The sequence below is a fragment of the Gymnogyps californianus genome, chromosome 19 (genome assembly GCF_018139145.2).
Source record: "Gymnogyps californianus isolate 813 chromosome 19, ASM1813914v2, whole genome shotgun sequence".
Classification (NCBI taxonomy): domain Eukaryota; kingdom Metazoa; phylum Chordata; class Aves; order Accipitriformes; family Cathartidae; genus Gymnogyps; species Gymnogyps californianus.
This window is the reverse complement of record NC_059489.1, coordinates 7325240-7343725: the sequence shown is the minus strand read 5'-3', so window position 1 is coordinate 7343725 and position 18486 is coordinate 7325240. Positions and strand designations below refer to the sequence as shown.

At 50.2% G+C, this 18486-nt stretch overlaps 1 protein-coding gene across 3 annotated transcripts in view; it reads right to left on the bottom strand.

Moving 5' to 3' along the window:
• Window positions 1-1816: 1816 nt before the first annotated feature.
• The window catches only part of TMEM104 (transmembrane protein 104), a 47489-nt gene continuing 30819 nt past the window's right edge, over window positions 1817-18486 (bottom strand). For all 3 annotated transcript variants that reach the window (XM_050908525.1, XM_050908527.1, XM_050908526.1), the window contains exons 9-10: window positions 18186-18279; window positions 1817-5602 (exon numbers count right to left, since the gene is read on the bottom strand). In XM_050908525.1, the coding sequence (XP_050764482.1) occupies window positions 4842-5602; window positions 18186-18279 (855 nt within the window). In that variant the 3' untranslated portion in view covers window positions 1817-4841. The remainder of the gene's footprint in view (window positions 5603-18185; window positions 18280-18486) is intronic.

Genomic DNA, 18486 nt, shown 5'->3' with positions numbered 1-18486 from the left:
CACCCATTTGCCCGGGGCAGCTCTCCCCAGCTGGGTGCCCTGGACACCCCCATGGGTGACAGGCTGGTCCCCAGGAGGCTCCAATGTGGCCTGGGGAGCTTTCCCCCAAATTGTGGCTTTCTAGCCCAAGGAAGCCAGCGCACAGAGCTGTGCCGGCAGGGCTGGGGCCAAGCCTGAGCCGCGGTTGGGGCTGTGAGAACAAAAGGGAGCAGAAAAGGGAAAAAATATAAATATCAAAAATCCCTCACCCACGTTTTAAATTAATTAGTGATGTCCCCAGTGACTCAGCAGAGGCCAAATGGATTTGCTTCATGTTTTATTGAAGGGCTTTGCTGCAGGAGGCTGAGGGCAGGGAGGGACAGGGGGACGGGGGTGCTGTGGGCGCTCCCAGGGGAAGTGGCCCCAGGGATGGGTGTCAGCACCCCAGTATAAGGCCGAGGCCGTCCTGGGTGCCCCATGCGGGTCCCCAGCACCCAGGTCCCCTGCCACTATAGTGGCATTTGCATAATCATCTTTATATGCTAATTGGGATGGAAGAGCACCGGTTTTCTCCCATTCCCAGTTCCAAGCGCTAACCTGGGTGCTGGTGGGTGAGGAGCCGAACGGGGCACAGGGGGACGAGCAGCCCAGAGCGGGTGGGAGCTGCGTGATCCCCCCCAGACCAAGGAAGGGCTGAGCTGCTCCTGCAGCATCCTCTTGCCCCAGGGTGCACCAGGGACAAATCTGCAGGGAAGCAGCAGCCTGGAAGCACCCTCTGACCAGGCTTTCCAAAGCAGGGGTTGGGTAGTTTAGTGCTTAACAGCCGCTGAGGGATATTATTTCTTTTTGGTGAAATTGTCTAATCAATCACTTTTTAATTCAGCCGGCTCTGGCACCCGTGCCGCCCTGGGACGCTGCGGGCTGCCGTTTATGTGCAAAGAGAAATACGGCCAGCTCACTGCTGGCCACCCGCCTCCTGGCCTCGGCCCCGCTGGGGGGGGGCAGGCTGCAGCACCTTGGGGAGGTCGGCAGGAGCCAGCTGGGTGCCGACCCAGTGGAAGCAGCCCTTCGCCCCAGCACGAAGCCGCTCAGGCATCGCTTTGGGCTGCCAGCAGCCCCCACAGCCAAGCCCCCCACGGCTGGGTGCCCTCCCCAAGCTGCCAACAGCTCCTGGGGTCAGGGCCCGGCTGCCCAAACCCACATGGCTGGTGAGTATCTCCTCACAAAGCTTTAAACAGCTAACCCCCCCCCAAGTGACACACTGCTCCTTGGCGATGTTCAAGCCTTGTCTAAACCTGCCTCTCAGGCTCGAGGTTTTTATTTTTCCTTTCCTGGCCGTTGCTCTTCGAAGTGCTGCAAAAGACCGAATCCATCCCCGATGCCAGTTTGCTCTCAGATTTACGGCCCAAGCCCCGAAATCCTCTGCTGCTTGTGAGGTCCTTCGAGAGAATCACAGCAGAAAGTGTTTATTTCCATCATAAAGATCTGTTTTAATATTTTAACATAAATCAAGCTGCGCTTTATGGTGATAATAAATTTGTTGGCAGAAACTGCCTTTGCAGCCCGAGGCAGTGGAGCAATTCAATTTGTTTGGTTTTAAGTGTAAGGAGCCGTAATTGAGAAGAGGAAAGTACAGATGTTTTAATTGAGTTTGCAGCTACCACCCGGAGTTGCAGGAGGCTAATAGAGAAGAAGAGGTGAGGGTCTCCATTAGCCTCTCCGCTTGCCATTTCTCCTTGGCCTGCAGCCCCATCAGTCACGGCCGTCCCCTCCAGGAATAGCTGCTCAGTGCATGCACGAGAGGAGGAAGGGGGTGGAAAAAGAAGCCGGACTAAACCAGATGTATAATGTGCATTTTATTGTTTTTAATCCCACTTTTTGAAAACTAGTTACAATCAGGACAAGCATCACGTGAGAATCTGTAATAATGAACTGATAGTGTTGATAGCCAAATAAAAATAGACTCATTCGTGATGGGCGAGAGGAGGGAGCTCCCGCCCCACGCTGAGCCGGGGTCACCCAACGTCCCTCCAGCCAGCGCTGGCTCCGCTGAGCCGTCCCCTTCCCGCTTTCTCCAGTAATTTTTAAGGCATTGCTATGTCATGTTTTATATGAAAAATGTTCTCTCTGCCGCAGAGCTTCTTTCCGTTAATCACCCCAGTTCTTCGGATAGATTTGTTTTGCTGCTGTGCAAGGACAGTGGGTGCCTGGGAATTTGTGGTTATTTATTTGAGAAAGCACTCGTGCTCCTTAGGGACCAGAGTCCTTCTCGGTAAGGTACCACGGCAAAGGCTGGGGCCAGGATGCGAGCCCTCACCGTGCCACTGCATCCAAAACCTGGATCCAAGCAGCTCTTAGAGCTAATGCCTCTTAGAAGTCACTGCCACACGGCGTGCCGAGGAGGAGAGGTGGTCACCCAGGCCAGGGAAGAGAAGGCACATCTTTAAATGTAAGAGATGGCAGGAGAGGGTGTGCCAGGCTGGGCTGCCTCCCTCCTCCCAGCCCAGGCAAGGCAAGTGGGAGGCTGCCCTGTATGAAAGAGGTGCAGGAAGGGAGGGGGACCAAGGGCAGCCCTGAGCGGGGAAGGGAGGATGAGAGGAGAGGAAATAACAGAGAACAGCCCCGTGTTCTGGCCGGCAATGAAATGCGAAGGCAGGAGATTGAAATGGGCACTTGAGGGTACGGAGGCTGAGCCAAGTGCCTTGCAAAGCACGGGCAGCCTAGGGCAGACGGTGCAGGAGGAAAGGCCTCAGCCCCCTCCATAAACCCACACCTGTGCACTTGTGCAGAAAAACAGCCCCTGCAGCCTCTCCAGCTTTCCAAAGGCTCATTTCATCAGCATTAAATTCCTCTCTCCGGCTCTGCCCAGCTCCCAGCTGCCTCGCAGGTGGCTCCCAGCTCAGCTGCCCCATGAATCTGCCCTCCAACCTACCTACCTCTTCCTAAATGAGACACCAGCACCAGCTACCTGTAAAATAACTTGTTAATTTGGCACTGAAGATGCCACATCAGCTTCCCCGGAGCTCTTGGGGATGTTTAAACTCACTAACGAGGGCTGCCAATGCCTGGTTAGGATCAAGCTGGAGAGGAGGCAAGAAGTCCCCCTGGATCCTCTCCAAGCAGCTCAGCAAGGACACAGTGGCAGTGCTCAGGCTCAAGAGGTGCAGGGTTTTGCTTTAAAAGCCATTAAGTGTTTATATACAGCTCCAGATACTTGCATATTCCCCCAGAAGGAGCACTTCAGGTCATATGGAAACCAGAAAGTCCTACTTGAAAACAGAGCTTGATTAAAGAGCTGCAGTTCAAAGCTTGCTTTAGTGAGCGGTGACACTTAATACTGCAAGCGCAGAGGGCAAGAGGATCTAACATAAGTGACATGCACCTGGCTTTGAACCTGCTTTAATAAGGGGTGTTTAAAATATTTCAGGTGAAAACTTTTAAAGTTCTTCCTTTTTTTTTTTTTTTGAGGAAAACCCATATGATCTTTGCCCAAGGGCCTCAGAGCACAGGACCCAGTGCCGTTCGTCACCGTGTGGCATTATAGTGACCACCAGGAGCCTCAAAAGCAGAGACTCACCTAGAGCACTGGCTGCCCAAGGTATCCGAGAATTGGGCTGCCTGTGAAGCTGAGCAGGACCAGCCCAAAGCCCACCTTAACCCCTGCGCAGAAAGAGAAGAGGGGGGGGAGGATTCAAGCCCAGTTCCAGCAGGGTTTCCGTTTTTGCTCCCCCACAGCACTTGGGAGCTCTGCTCCTGCAGGCAGGCAGGCCTGAGCCAGGGCACTGCCGCTTCCTCCTGGCACAAGCCCAGTCCCTTGAGTTGCCACCCACCTTGTTTCAAGGCTAATTACCCAGCGCAGGAGGCTGGAAACGCATCAGCGTGCGCAGCCAGAGCTCCTGCAGGCCTCACGCGTGTCAGGACTGGGTAATTAGCACCTCTCCAGCCCACACAAATCCTGACCACTGGAGTTCAGGGTCTGGCTGGTTGTACCAGCCCTGGGCAAAGGTGAGAACTGGAGAAGGGCTCTGCCAGCTGAAGGCACTGAGCTGCATGCAGGAGCTGAGGGAAGCAAGGCTGCAGTTTCCTTTCCAGGGGCGAAGGGCTGTATCCCTGCAGGCGTAGGGGCATTGCTCTGTCTGGCTGGGGCTGCCACAGCACCGGAGAACAGGATGAGTAGTGTGAATGTAAACTCCTGGGCTGGAGAAATCCAGCTCTGAGCACAAGGTCCCAGATCCCAGGCAATCCATGGTGCACAAACAGGTTAATGCCTCCAGAAAAAGAAAATTTAACAGAACACAAAATTATTTTCTTCTGAATTAGATCTATTCCCACCCTAATTTCTTCCCTCAACTGGCACAGGAGGTTGGTTTGAAGGGGGTCTCAGCAGAAAGAAGAGACTCAGTTCTCCCAAACTCCTGCCATATTCTGCACAGCACATCCCTGCCTTTGGGGGAAGGGACATTTGGCCGATTAGTGTAGTGAGCAGCCAAGGCTGCCTGCTCTCCTGTGTGCTGAGACCTGCAGCACAACAGAGAGCCACTGTAGGGACGGAGAAAGTGATGCTCCAACAGAGCTGAAGGTGGAAATGGCTGGACACCGGTTAATCGTGCAGGCTGCCAAGGGCTCAGCCCCATGGCTTTGTATAGCGGGTCTGAGAACCAGGATTGTAACAAGGCTGAGTCCACTCCATCCACACCCAAAATGGAGTGAAGAAGTCTGTGTCCAGGTCTAACCTGTGCCACCAAGCCAGTGGCCTGGAAACTTCCCTTCACGCTGCCTCTCCCTCACTCCACAGTCGCAGAGGGGGAGCTGAAATGCTGAAGTCTCTGGAGCCCAGGAGGGAGTGTGCCGCTACCCCCGCATCAGAGTTTTGACTCGCTCAGGACAATGTTTGCAGTCACAAACACAAAGCAAGAAAAGCCCCATATGAGCACAAACACAATCCAGAAGGTGTGCCGGAAAGGGGAGAGGTGCTTGTTAACCGTCCCGCTGCCGAAGACCAGCTGAGTGTCCTTCCGACTGCAGTACGCGAGGAAAGCCGGAATGAGATACTGGATCCCGTTCCCAGCATAGGCTCCCGTGATCCCCACCAAGGACTCCAGATCGTGGGTGCAGAAAGCCACCAGCACTGGGGGAATCAGCGTGATGGCAGGAAAGACAATCCTATCCACCACCCATGGGTAGGTCCCTCCTTCTCTGTGGAAAAGAGTCTTCCAGTTGTTGCGCAGGGTCACTGCAATGATGGGGAAGTTGGTGCTGATGGTGAAGACGGGGAAGAGGCCCAGGAAGTAACGAATGAAGGCGACGTTGATGATCTCGCAGTTGGTGAAGTTGAGCGTGTACATGTCCATGAGGGTGTCATTGCGGAAGCAGTAAATGGCAGTGAAGGAGAGGAGGCTGTAGAAAGCCAGGATCAGGATGTAATCGAGCAGCACGAGCTTGTTGACATGCTTCTTCTTGGAGATGGGTGTGACGAGGGATGGCAGGGAGTGCTGGCACATGAAGGAGTAGACGCACACCCCAAAGAGATTGCGGATGCCCGAGAGCTGGGCCACGGATGGGTGACCTTCAGCTTGGCCTCTGCTGATGCGGATGAGGGCCAGAATAATCATGAGGATGAAAGCTGCAGAGAAAGAACGTTTCAGGTCAAGCCCAGGTCTGCCCTCCCCACGACCCTCCTCCCATCGGCTCCGGCAGTCTTGGCACCAGCTCTCTCTCCTGCTCCACAAGAGCATCCCCTTATCTCTGGAGAAGGTGGTACATCAAAGGCAAGGTGCATAGGAATTAATCACAACTGGCTTTCAGTGCTAGTCAGCAGATAAGGGAATGGGCTCGGGACTGCCTTTGGCAGGCATCTCCCTCCAGTCTCCTTCCCGCAGGGACTCACTCTCCCACCCCGATAGCAAACGGTTGCTCTGGGCCCTTCAGAAGCGTAACGCTAACACGGCCGGCTGCACCCATCGCCCTCAAGGGTCTCAGTCCCTGGATGCTTCTGCCACGCACCTCGGCTAAGTATCACCATTTAAAAATGGCTTAGAGATGTTTGAGCTTTGACCTCTAAAGGAAGAAAAGATTAAACCTGGCTGCAGTCAACTCCAGTAATATTCCTACACATTTGCAACTGGACTAATGTTTCCAAGACCTCACCTACATGCACAGGCAAATGCATGGGAGCAGCAGCCACTACCAAGCTTTCCTGTCCCTGTGATCTGTCAAGCACGATAGAGCAAGAACTAGCCAGCCATTTCCCGGGCAGGAGGAACAGGCTGGCTGTAGTTAATCCCAGGGTGGAGAAGCCAGTCTGGAAGGGACTAAAGCAGCACTGAAAGACTGCTATTAAAATTCATCACTTCTAGGCACAAAGTCCGCTTGTCTACCCTTCACTTATGTCAGGGAAAAGCCTAACAACATTTTATAAAGCTTATCACAAAAAGCAACGTGCTATGGACAAAAATGAATTGAGGAGATTGGGCTAATGCCCTTATTTACTCCGCTGGTGGAAATTTGAGCCAGAAGCAGTTACTGCTAGACTGTTATTCCTAGCATGGTACATAAAACCAGCAGAAAACCAATTCTAGTGTCACAGAAATCACATCAACCTGGGAAAGATGATCATCAGCTGCTGGAGTTAACAAGGAACAGGGGAAAAAAACCTGCCTGGCAGGGCAGCAAGCAGCAAGATTTACAGCCTGGTGCTGGCAACGGATGGGCCACTGTGGCTTGCACAGAGCTGTCTCCTGCACTGGGTTGAGGCATCGGAGCAGAGCCGTGAATTATCAGGTAATGAAAAAAATAAGAAAATGCTGAGACTACTACTATGGACAACTTTGAATGTCATAAATATAAATACAGAGGAATTAAACAGAGCAGCGCACAGTGCTGCGGCCAAGCCCATAGGAGGCTGGCCACCGGCGCTGTGAGCCGGGCAGGCTCGTGGTGGGGTGACAAGGACACTGGCTTGCTCTGTGCCCAGTACTGCTCCGCCTGACACAGGCGGTTGGAGATGGGAAACCCTGCCAGAGATGGGACCAGGAAAGATAGTTACAGACCAGTTCACGAACGCTACCTCTTCTATCCCCAGCGAAACCAGATTAACCTGAACTGAACATTGCCTCCCGCGTGCCCCAGCACTCTTCGAAACCCAGTTTCTCCTCTCACAGCAATCCTCCTTTTCTTCCTGCGGCAAACACCAGCTTTGTGCTGAGCCCTCACCAAGCCACACGCCGCATTTCATCTCGTGCTGCCTCAGGAAACCTCTCGCTTCCAACTGCTTCCCAGTGACAGGGCAAGTCTAACAGCTCTTCATGAACACCGGACTGATGACAGCAGATCCATTCCTTCATGGCACCACAAGGGCCAGGCCACTTTGGGAGTGCTGGGCTCTATTTGCTTCCCCAAGAGCAGTCACAGAGGGCTATGGAAAGCAATAGCCCATTGCTCTGGGTGTGTGCAATTCCCCTCGCCTTCACTCAAGCCAGCAAGTGAGGGGCACTGTGAATACAGGTACGGTTGTTGTACCTCCCTCATTGCTCCCTGGAGGGGAGATGCTTGCCAGCCGTATCTGCTACAGCAAGACAGCCGGAAAGAGCTGTGTTCCAGGTGATGTGACATTGGCTGCACTCCCTGGGGCTGCACAGGCTACAAGGAAGAGGAGAAGGTGCCCTGAGCAATAAGACAAACCAGGTTAGGCAGCTCTGGCAATACGCTGAGACTGTTCCTTTCCTTCTCGCTTGGGAGAGGTGGTCAGCCTCTGCGGCCCAATCCTGAGCTGGTCCTGTATCTGGACTAGATGTAACTGCTGAAGTCTCACACCTCTTCCCCTGCACACTAGACAGTGCATCTCCACCTGCTCTGCTCAGCAGAGTGAAGAGTGACCTATTTCCATCCCCGAAACTCACTCTCGCCATTGGCTCAAAGCCCCACTTTCCACACCAGCGCTAACAGGACCAGTTCAGGGGAACTCCCAGACTGGCACCCCATCCTCAGAGCATCTCTTCTGTTAGAGACCCACAGGCTCTCCTCTGCCCCAACATGTGCTTTTCTGGCAGGGAGCACTGAAAGAACAGAATTCCTGTGGATTCCCTAAATGATGAATAGAAGTCTTTGGCTCAAGCAGCTAGAATTCATAACCTTTGTTTTTCCTTAAATACTTCTTTTGGAAATTAAACATATTAAAGTTACAAGGAATGATGATCCAATACTAAGATCTAAACTAGTACTGTTTCCAACAGGGCAAGCTGTGCTCCCCCTGCCCTAGCACTGGTGCTCTGCAGATGCGTGATCCTTGAGAGAGGTGGTGCTGCGTACACTGGAAATCTCCCCGGCACAATTCCAGCCCCAGAGAAGACAACAGCAGCCCTGCCCCAATGGTTGTGTTTTCTCTCACTCCCTGCGGCAGAAGAGTCTCTCACTCCTGGAACCAGAGAGCGAAAACATTTGCATGCCAGATCTATCTGTCTGTCCCTGGGAGGAGGCAAGCCCAAAAATGAAACTCTGAAACCTAGTTATGCTGGATGATAAATCAAGATGAAAAGAAGATGACAGACTCTGACTGACAGGCACGTTTGAGCAGACAAGAGGCAGTACAGGATCCTCAGGCACACACAAAGCTCCTGCTCACATCCTCCTCTACCTGGGACAGCAGGCTGAAGGCAGAGTCACACTACACTATTTCAAGTCACCTACAGTTGCCACATCAACTGTCCAACAGCGTTCCTTCATCACAAGGACCCTGGCACAATCAGACATGGGTTCATTAAAAAAGCCTTGATCTGTTCCTCTACACGCAGGACAGAGGATATAAGCAACATGCTCCAGGGATGAAACACCTTCAGATACCATGACCAACAGCACCCTGAGCCACAAAGCCAGGCGGACAGTGATGCCACCATAGATTGTTAGTACGTTACATGAAAACTTTGTTTTATACAAGTGCTTAAAGAGCAATCGAGGGTTTTGCTTGTCCTGATTTTTCAACAGTGTCAGACCCACTCCAAACCCACACACCACAGATAGGCTTGGCAGTCAACAAGGCACAGAGGACACTTCTTGTCTCATCTTCTCTCCTCTAGATGTTTGAGTATCATTTTTACTGAAGGATGTAAGTGAGGCTGTGGAAAAAAAAAAAAAAGAGGGAGTATGCCATAAAGGAAAAGTTGTGATGAATCTCATCACAACTGTCCAGCTGCCTCCTCTACAGACCCCTCCTCTCACTCTTTGAGGAGCAAACACTGGCTCTTCTCAGACAAAGCAGACCTTGCAGACAGCTACTGCTGCCTGTCCTGCTCGACTCGCAAGATGTTGATTCAGAGATAGGGCAGCTCTGCTATGGTTCTTGCAGGTGGAAGGATGAATGTGGATGAGCACACATCCAAATAAGAGCACTTTGGGAAATATGGGAGTCTGGGGATATTAAAAAGTACATTTTTGTGAACTTTGATAGAAGCATAACAGAGCTGCAGAGAAGCAGTGAAGATAATTTAGCCTTTCTAAGTTTAAGGATTGTTTTGCAGAGTCAGAGCAAACACTTTTGTAAATGAAAAATGCTGGTTTGTACATGAGCTTCATCTCTGCAGAAAGGCTATTGCAGGAAAAAAAAGAAGTCCAAGGCTAAAACACATTTTTTTCCCCCATCATGGTAGGTTACTGGAAGAAGAACTGATGCTCAGGATGAGTTTCTGGCTTAACCCTCCCTTACATCCCTGGCAAGACAGTATGCTTTTGAGATGTTTCACCTGGTGCCCCACTTCTGTCTCTCTGTTGACATGTGGAAAATAATGGAGAAGATCCTGACCTGAGCCATGCTGGGAAACGGGGAGGAGAGAGATGCTCTGTCGTGTAATTCAGAAAGAGGTGGCTTGGCAAGGGGGAAGCAAGCTCAGAAGTGAGGTTCTGCAGAACCATGGTGTTGGATAACCTCTCTGTGATCGCAGGAAGGAGGGCCAAAGACAGATGTCACCTCCCAGGTTCAACAATGAACTTCAACCTTCAAAGCATTGGTCCCAGTTAAAACAAGGATGGTTTCAGTGGCTCTAGAAAGCATGGGGGTAGACAGCCACAAACTAGGGATGAGTACAAGACTTAATGGGGGAAAAAAATAGAACAAAGGTTACATGACAACCACCTGTACGTTAAGAGTCAGAAAGGTAAAGACAGAGGAAGAATGATCTTACACACCCATTCACCACAGCTCGAGTCACATCTTGTCCAACTCGGTCCCTACTCTCATTCCTCCTTCCACAAGGAAAGCCTGGTGAGAACATCACCGTACCTGCCTGCCATCCCTTCCAGGGATCCAGAGAGGCAGTGGCGTGCAGCCATGCCACCCCGCTATCGGCGGAGCGGCCCACGCCTGGCTGCTCCCCTACCCCCACCCACAGCCATTTGTTTCAGCAGGCGCCGCGTTGCGCTGCCGACACGTTTGCGGCAGGGCCATCCGTCACCGCCGGCTGACGGTGTGACAGAGCTTTCTTGTCGAAGCGGAGAATCAATATGCCAGGAAATAATGATAATGAATCACACTCTCACAACGCATGCCACTTGCTTCCCTTTTCATACATTAGGTGGCATGATGGATTCCAAGAGGAGGAGGTTTTCATGAGCTTCCTGAGCCCATTCTCTTTGGAAGGAGGAAGATCTCTCCCCACCTTAACCTTGATCCTGATCCTCCATCAAGCCAAAACACAGCAGACCACTCTTAAACAGAAGAAGAGATCTCATTTAGTTTAACGTTAGGCAGCTCTTTCAGGAGAGAGGGCATAAGAGCAAGAACATCTGCTCTGTACGTACTGAACAGCACAGCATCATGTCAAGACAGTCTTACCTTCTGCATCCCTACCCAACACTTGTGTTGTCTACTTCACTACTGATGTCTTTCTAGGGTGCTGGTGCCCCCCCTCAGAGCCAGCTGCCTTCCATCAGTGTTTTGGGCAAGTTTAAGAGCCCACTGCAACTCTCGAACTGCCAGGCATTATTGATGTCATGGCATTTGAAGTATTAAAGCATGGCTGGAGCTCACCATGCTGGCAGAACAAAGTATCTGAAAATAAGACACTGATTCTTAAATTTAAAACTTATTTACCCAGTTTCTCCTGCAGAAGTTATATCCTGTCACTTGTTCATGACTTCCAGCTCTGTAAACTCCAGAGCAGCAACTGATAAATTTCTCCAACCTTCAGAGGAGGTTTCTATATGAAATTACAGTAAAGAGGTAACATGAAAACCAGGTTTGCTCCATCAGATGTGGGAGCTGGAGTAGTTAAGGATCAGATTTGGCAATGACAGAGCCTAAAACACCATCTCTAAGAAGATGAAGGATTTATGAGTGCAGAGACTGTTGGGAAGCAAGATGGATATGTTCATAGAAGACAGCAATTCTCTGGAGAGAGATGTCAGAAGGAGTAGAGGAGGGAAATTACTTCCCAGAAGAAAGGTATGAGCAAAAGTTGTGGGACATCAGTGTGGCTCCTTCCTGCAATGGAGAGCAGGGACTTGCAGGGACAGCGTTACCCTCCCTGCCCCAAAGCCTAAGGCAGGGTCTCCATGGCAGGGGACTGTTGCTCATACAGCAGGGGAAGCACAGCCACAGGTTGGGCACGTTAAGATCACGGAAGTGTGATGCAGCTTACCAGGAAGGCAAGAAAAATCCTCTCTGGCACCTCCACTCCCCCTGCCATCTCACCCGCTCTGCCAGGTTTGCCTAGCTCCTGCTGCAACCGTCTCAGACACTACCGCTGCCCTGGCCTCGGGCCAGGCAGAGCCCGTTTCGTTCACAAAGGGAAACTTTATTAAAAAGTACCACCAGGACTTTTTGGCTGTCAAAAGCCGTTCATAGCAGGGCTTCTCTGCTGTAAAGGCATCATTTCCCTGTTTTTCTTCATCATCTGGGGCAGGGTTTGCTACGCGATAACCAAGATTTACAGGTAGCCTTCCCTACCATGGTACAACTCCTGCTGTGAAACTGGTGGAGCTGCCCCCTCTCAGCCCACATCAGCTGGTCTCCACAGACATCTGCACACCAGCAACAGTTCACAGGGAGAAAAATGGCTCTGCACTCCGGTGTTTATCACGGATGCTTTATCTCAACATATGGGAAGGAAAGAGCAGCCAGCGAGGCTTGTTTGCTTCTGGTGGAAAATTACCCATGTAGTTTATTGTCCTCTCTCCTCCGGTCACCTTTGGCAGAAGCACGATAAAGCCTCTGCAACCGGCACTCGGCTCTGAGCTCTGCTGTTGACTTGGTCTATTAGCTTTGGCAGTCACTTCTCTCTCCATGTGAGAATTTACTCTTCTGTGAGAAGGGAATAACACACGCTTTGGTGTCACCATAAGCCTGAGCTAGGGCTGTGCACGCTTTGGAAAGCACCTGTGTCCCATGAAGTCCAGGTGCTCTGCAGGCTTAGCCACACCATCCCCATCCTGCTTTGGGCCCTACCCAGCGAAGTTTTTATTATCTTGTTCCAACAACACACGCTCTGAACAGAGAGCAGCTTTGCATGCCACACACCCACTCTGAAAACCTGTGCGGGCACCATCATCCGGACCCTTTTGCAGGGCTGAATGTGTCCTTGCATTTTCAGCTCCCCTTCTCCAGCTCTCAGACCCATCAGTTCATCTCCTGCTGCCTGGATAAAGTGCTCTTTTCAGGAACGTCAACTCCTCAGGCAGGATCTCAGTGGTCCCATCCAGCACCACACGTCACTCTCCATCTGCATCTGAAGCTAACAAGGCTCTTTGACTCACACAGGCACTGCTTCACCCCACTGCACCCCACAAACAGCACTGAAATGAGCTCCTCAGCCGACAACTCTGAAAGCAGGCATGACAGAAGCACAGCCTTTTAACTAATTCTTCATAAATATATTCACTTCTCTTAGTGAATTATTTACCCTGGGCTCTGGCAGCAGCTTTCACTGCTCCAAAAGAGATGCAAGAACATGAAGTAACTTTGTTGAAGAAGCTCGTCAAATGAACATGCAACAGTGTCCTGATTTACAGTCCAATTCCCTCTTCCTTGCCACTCCCATATACCCTGCTCTGTGAAAGGGGCACAGATCAAACTGGTCCCTCCTTAAGCTGTTTGCAGAAAGTTCCATTTCTAATGTGGAAAAGAGGCTACCTTGAGGACTGTGGACACTGGCAGACTAATCTCTCTGCAGGAGACTGGAAACACAGGACTTCAGATAATTGTCACCCCCTCCTGTATCAGCCTCCTCTATAATTCTGAGTCTCTGCAGCTGAAAGGACGCAGCAGAGTGACTCCGGGTTTCTGCACTGAATCAACTCCAGCATGGCTTGTTAAGCCTGCTAAGGATGGCAGCGACAGTTACTACAGCAGCTGAAACCTGCTCACAAAGTGAGATGGTCTGAGACCAGTTCTCTGCAGAGAAGTGCTGGGGAGTCCTGTAAAGAGCAGGATTCTGGTGGACAGAGCAGAACTATTAGAGAAGTTAGTATATATGGAAAGTCAGCCTCACCAGCATGCTCTGGAGAGCCCTCTCCTAGTTTCTTCCCTAGAAGCCTTCTAGCAAGTATCCTGGAAGGGGACAGGAAGGAGAAAAGAGAGCTTAACGCAGACTTCCTGGCTATTCTTGTCCTTTTTCCCCTCCATCTTACTGGCCAGGGGAAAGAGCTAGGAGAGAGATTTTATTTCTGGGCATATAATTGTGAGATCATAGTTTACGCAGGGTTGGGAATGCTCTGTCTTGAGGGCTGCAGTTACTTGAATAGATGTGGTATGATCTGACTGTGCTACAGGGAGAAAGAACTGAGCCTGCAGCAACCAAACCCATAAGTTTATTCCTCTATAAAATGTCTCTTTACTAAAATACAATACTTTCTAATAACTACAATACAGCATCAAGAGCAGCACATAAAGCAAATGTCCCACGTGGGAGCCGTCTAGGAACATTTGCCAGAGACAATTCAATAACAGCAGCGATAATCATGCTACCAATGTCTTTAAAGCCAACAGTCCTCCCCTATAGAGCTGGGCATCTCAGGCTGTAACAGGCTGCAATTAATCGGGTTAGCTGCTTAGTACACAATAGCCCAATGTTTGCTGCTGAGCTCCACCAAGCCCTGTCCTTTTGTTATCTTTCCTAATCCATATCCTTTCCCATGACGCTGCTAGACAGTTATTATCCAATACTATCCAATAATAAAGAGGTAGGGCTGTGCCCCAGCGAGCTGTGTCCCCTCCGCTTTGAGAAATGCACCAGACTTGCCTGGCTCAGTCCCTTTTGCTGTGCCATGCCCTCCAGCAGCTCACCCCTACCGCCACCCACTTAATCAGGACTGGAGAAAGGAGGGGCAAAAAACCAGCTAGATATTCAGGTCTCTTTAGGGAGCAATCTATCACCACCACAGATTTAAACCCTCCAGGAAAAAAGAGCCTGAAGTCCAAACAGCAGAACTGAAAATACCAACAGCTCTAATTTATTGATGGCTTAGTTGGTTTAGCCTTCTGCAGGAGACGCCCTGTTCCAAGAACCTCGTGAGAGACCTGAAAACAGGCTCCAAAACTGGTAAAGAACTTGGGCTAATAACAGCTCTACACTTCTCCGAGGCTGAGGTGGAAGGGAGCTGAAAGTAAGCAAGGAATCACAGTTTGGGGAAGGAACTCTCCTCATCCCAGGGGGATGATTCATACTTACCTGGTCAACCAGTCTGGGCCCTGTCTCTGCTCTTAAGAGCGTTGCTCAAGAGCTGGGTAAGCCAACAAGGTTTTATCTCTAATTCACATCAAGGCTTCACTGGAAGCACCATTACCAGGATTTAAAACAAGTAATTTTTCCCGACTAGCCCTTTCTCCAGGGGAGCACAGCAGACAGGCTCCCTGTTGCACCCCGTAGGGTGCCTGTGCTCAGTGTCCCAAGGCAGTTCAGGCACGAGCAGGAGAGGGCTGACAAAGCAGCCTGAGGAGCTTTTACAGTTGGGAAAGGGATGAGAGCTTGTGTAGGCAAACCCTTACACACCCGCCAGCTCGGAAAGAACAGAGAGCTCTAAGCACAGATAAGGCCAGCAATTCAAGCACCGACTGCTGCACTGAATTTAACCATTGGCACTCACCCACGCGAGGTGGCGATCAGTTTTGCAGCTGATGTGTAAGCTGTTACTCTTCAGAAGACTGCCAACAGCTCGATGCCTCTGGAAGCCCTCTCTCTGCCATCAGCCCCACTCCACCTGGAGACGCAGATCCACCCTCTGTGCTCCTATCAGTCCTGACAGCGAAACGCCTCGCCATGCCAGCCTTGTTTCCAGATGAGCTCTCCGTGTTCAGCAGGCCCAGACAACGAGAGCCCATCTGTCTGGGCACCCTAGCAGTAGGGCATTTGGGCTTGCAAGCTCCTCCTTCAACTGTCTCCTTTGAGGGACTTCAGAGTTGCCTGTCCTTGCTAGTCCCTTACCCTGGGAGGAAAAACACAGCCAGATGAAGGGCTGATCCCTGCAGCATCTCCATGTTCTTTGAACTGACCCATTTTTAATTTCCAGTTCAGGTCCCAGTGTTTAAGACTGTATTTTTCAGAGACAGAATCAAATTTTTCTTGTCCATGAGGTGTGGAAAGAGACCACTGTAGGCTTTGTTAGGTGATGTGCTGCTTACGACGAGCACGAGGCTCTGGAAAGAGGCTAGTGACATTTGATTATCACTTAGATCAGGAGAAAGAGGGAAAGCAACTTTCAAAGGCAAGGCTGACACTGTTACAAACAGCAGCAGAAATGACCTTCACACACAGCTAGCTCTCCCTGCTGCCAAGTTCCATCCTCTCAGCCACTGTCATCTGAATCACCAGTACACCTGAGGCAGTGCAGCTTTACATCAGCCACTGCTGCTCCGAAATCCAGGGGCTTTTCACCAGGCTGGGGAAAAGGGTGTGCGGTGGATCCTGCAGTAGGCGCGTTGCAAAGCCTGTACTGACCTCCCAGCTCATGTAGGCTTGATTTTTTCAAATCATGATGCAAAGCATGGGTCAGCTTCCCATCCACACCAGGCCACCGGACACAGGTAAGCTGAATAAGCCACTATCCATGTGGGAAGTTTTTACCCAGCAAAACAAACAGGTAGGCTGGCAGCTCCAGTGTTCAGCTCTGCCGCTCAGAGTGCTTTGCAGGAGAACCACCTTCAGCACCACATGGCTAAAACCAGCTAAAGGAAGATGAAGAAAAGGCACAGATTATAGCAGGACAGAGAGTCCACATCTGGCCATTGGCATTCAGGCAGGAAAAGTTCAGGAGACCGCAAAACACTAGCCAAGACCATTCTTCAGGATCTAAGCTCTCTAAGCACCAACAAAAGACCAACCCATGTTTAACTCACAGCGCTGCTTTTGGAGGAGGGGACAGCAGTGATGTGAGGACATAGGAGAAGCCAGCTTGATAAATCTCAGCAGTACAGGATCCATCCTTATCCCGGAATCTGCAGCAAGAGCTCTGTTCCCTGCATCACATGGCTGTTTGATAAATTGTCTTTCCTAATAAATCTATCACTCATTGTACACATACGGAATCCGTTGCTCTAAGTAGCCACTGAGGTGCTGTCAGGGTCATTAAATATCATTATCTGGGGCAGCTGTTCCCCAGTGGGCTGACGCAGGAATCAATCAGGCTAAAGCATGAATTCCCCTACACTTCTCCAAACACTGCCTTTGTCCCTCTCCATCAAGCGATGAAAGAGAGAAACAGTTCTGCCTTTATGCCAAGGTTTAACAATCCTTATACTGGAAGGAGCCGGCTAAAGGGAAACCAATGGCAGATCAGGCAGGTGTCAGGTTGTCACAGAGACAGGATGAGGTCTGACTGATGTCTTTACCAGGGAAGAGGAGGCAGGGTGATTGGAAACAGGCCAGTGAGCTGAGCAGAGATTACTCTTTTTAAAAAAAAAAAGCAAAAAACCAAACCCCAAAAAACCCTTCCTTTAATACGCCTTAATGAGATAACCTCTTTCTCTGAAGAACATGGGAGCTTTCAAACCTTTCATGTGCTCAGACAACAAAAGGGAAAAACAGACATTCAGGATTTTCACACCATCCGAGGTCAGGATTTGTTAACTCAAGCTGTTCAGCATCTGAGACTTGAGGGCTTAAAATCCAACCTCATTTTCCTGGGTCACAACTGCTTAACCCCATCTCAGATGTGCTGTAGAACAGAGGATCTCTATTCCTCTGCAGCGACTGCCAGCCCCTTCCAAACAGGATCAGAGGCCTTTGAACTCACAGAAAAGGGACGATGCCCAACTGAAGTCAGGTCAAGTGTATGTGTGCAGTGGGAAATAGTCTGAGAAGCAGCTTTTCTTCCTATTCCAGGTTAGTGATAGCTATAAACAGAGCTAATTCTGTGCTTGAATGGTCTGGACCCATGAGCCAGGAGACTGTTGACCTGCAGAAATGCTGCTGGTGCTGTAACACCATCTCTGTTAGCCCCGAGTATCAGTTACTCTGTCTAGATTACACAAAACAAGACAAACCTCAACATAAGCCTCCACAACACACACACCCCTCTCAGCCTTTAAGGGCATGTACACATAAAAGGAAGATGTGAGGCAGCTGCATCTTTGGATGACAAAAGCACTGCCAAAAAAAAAAAAAAGCAGCCATGTCTTATTTTCCCTTAAGGGAATTATCTATCTTCCCAGAAGTTCTTGGCAATAAAATTTTGGAGAGAACTCACGAGAGCGAGGCTTCCCAAGGACAACACACATTGATTTGAGGGTTTCCAGTGCAGCACATCCTACGCTAAAGCAAGGCCCAGGAAAAAAAAAGTGCAAACATGATAAAACTAAGGCAGAAAGTCTGACAGAAGTGCCTTTTATTCTCAGATCAAAACAAAGATTGTTCAAAGTCTGTTGTACACATGCTGAGAGAATGAGAAACTTACTGCTGAACAGCAACTGGTGGGTATCATGGTTAGCCCCCACATAGGAGACTCTTCCAAATCCCTTCTACCTCTCACACAAACCAGATTAAAAACTTCATCTACCAGCTCACGTCTGATTGAGAACAATTTGTTTTGTTTTAATCAGAAATTTCATCCTAGAACAAAAATCCTTTTCCTCAAAGATTTATCAGGCCTGGACAATCCTCCTCAAAGAGGTTGCTTTGACAAGCACTTGCTTCTGAACAAGAATATCTTGCCAAGGAGATGCATCGGTAGCATGACTCAGGTTCCATCTATGATAAAGAGGTGGCCAAGACTCTGCCAAGACTCACCTATCCATCTCATGAGGGATGTCATGATTTGAAGATACTTGGTCTTCTGCACATTGAAGAAGGTGAAAGGACCCAGGAGGAGAGTGAATGCTGCCTGGAAGGACAACAAAAACACACGTCAGGTTAAAAACCAGAAATTCTGCTAGTAAGATGAATTTATCAGTAAAGCAAACCTCGCCTTGAAAGTTCACCTCCAGACACGTCTGTTTGTCACGGAGCTTTCTTTGTTGCTTAATTTTACAGCTAAGTTGGCTGACACACAGGGGGTCAAGCAAGCTGCTTGGTATCAGAGAACACGCCT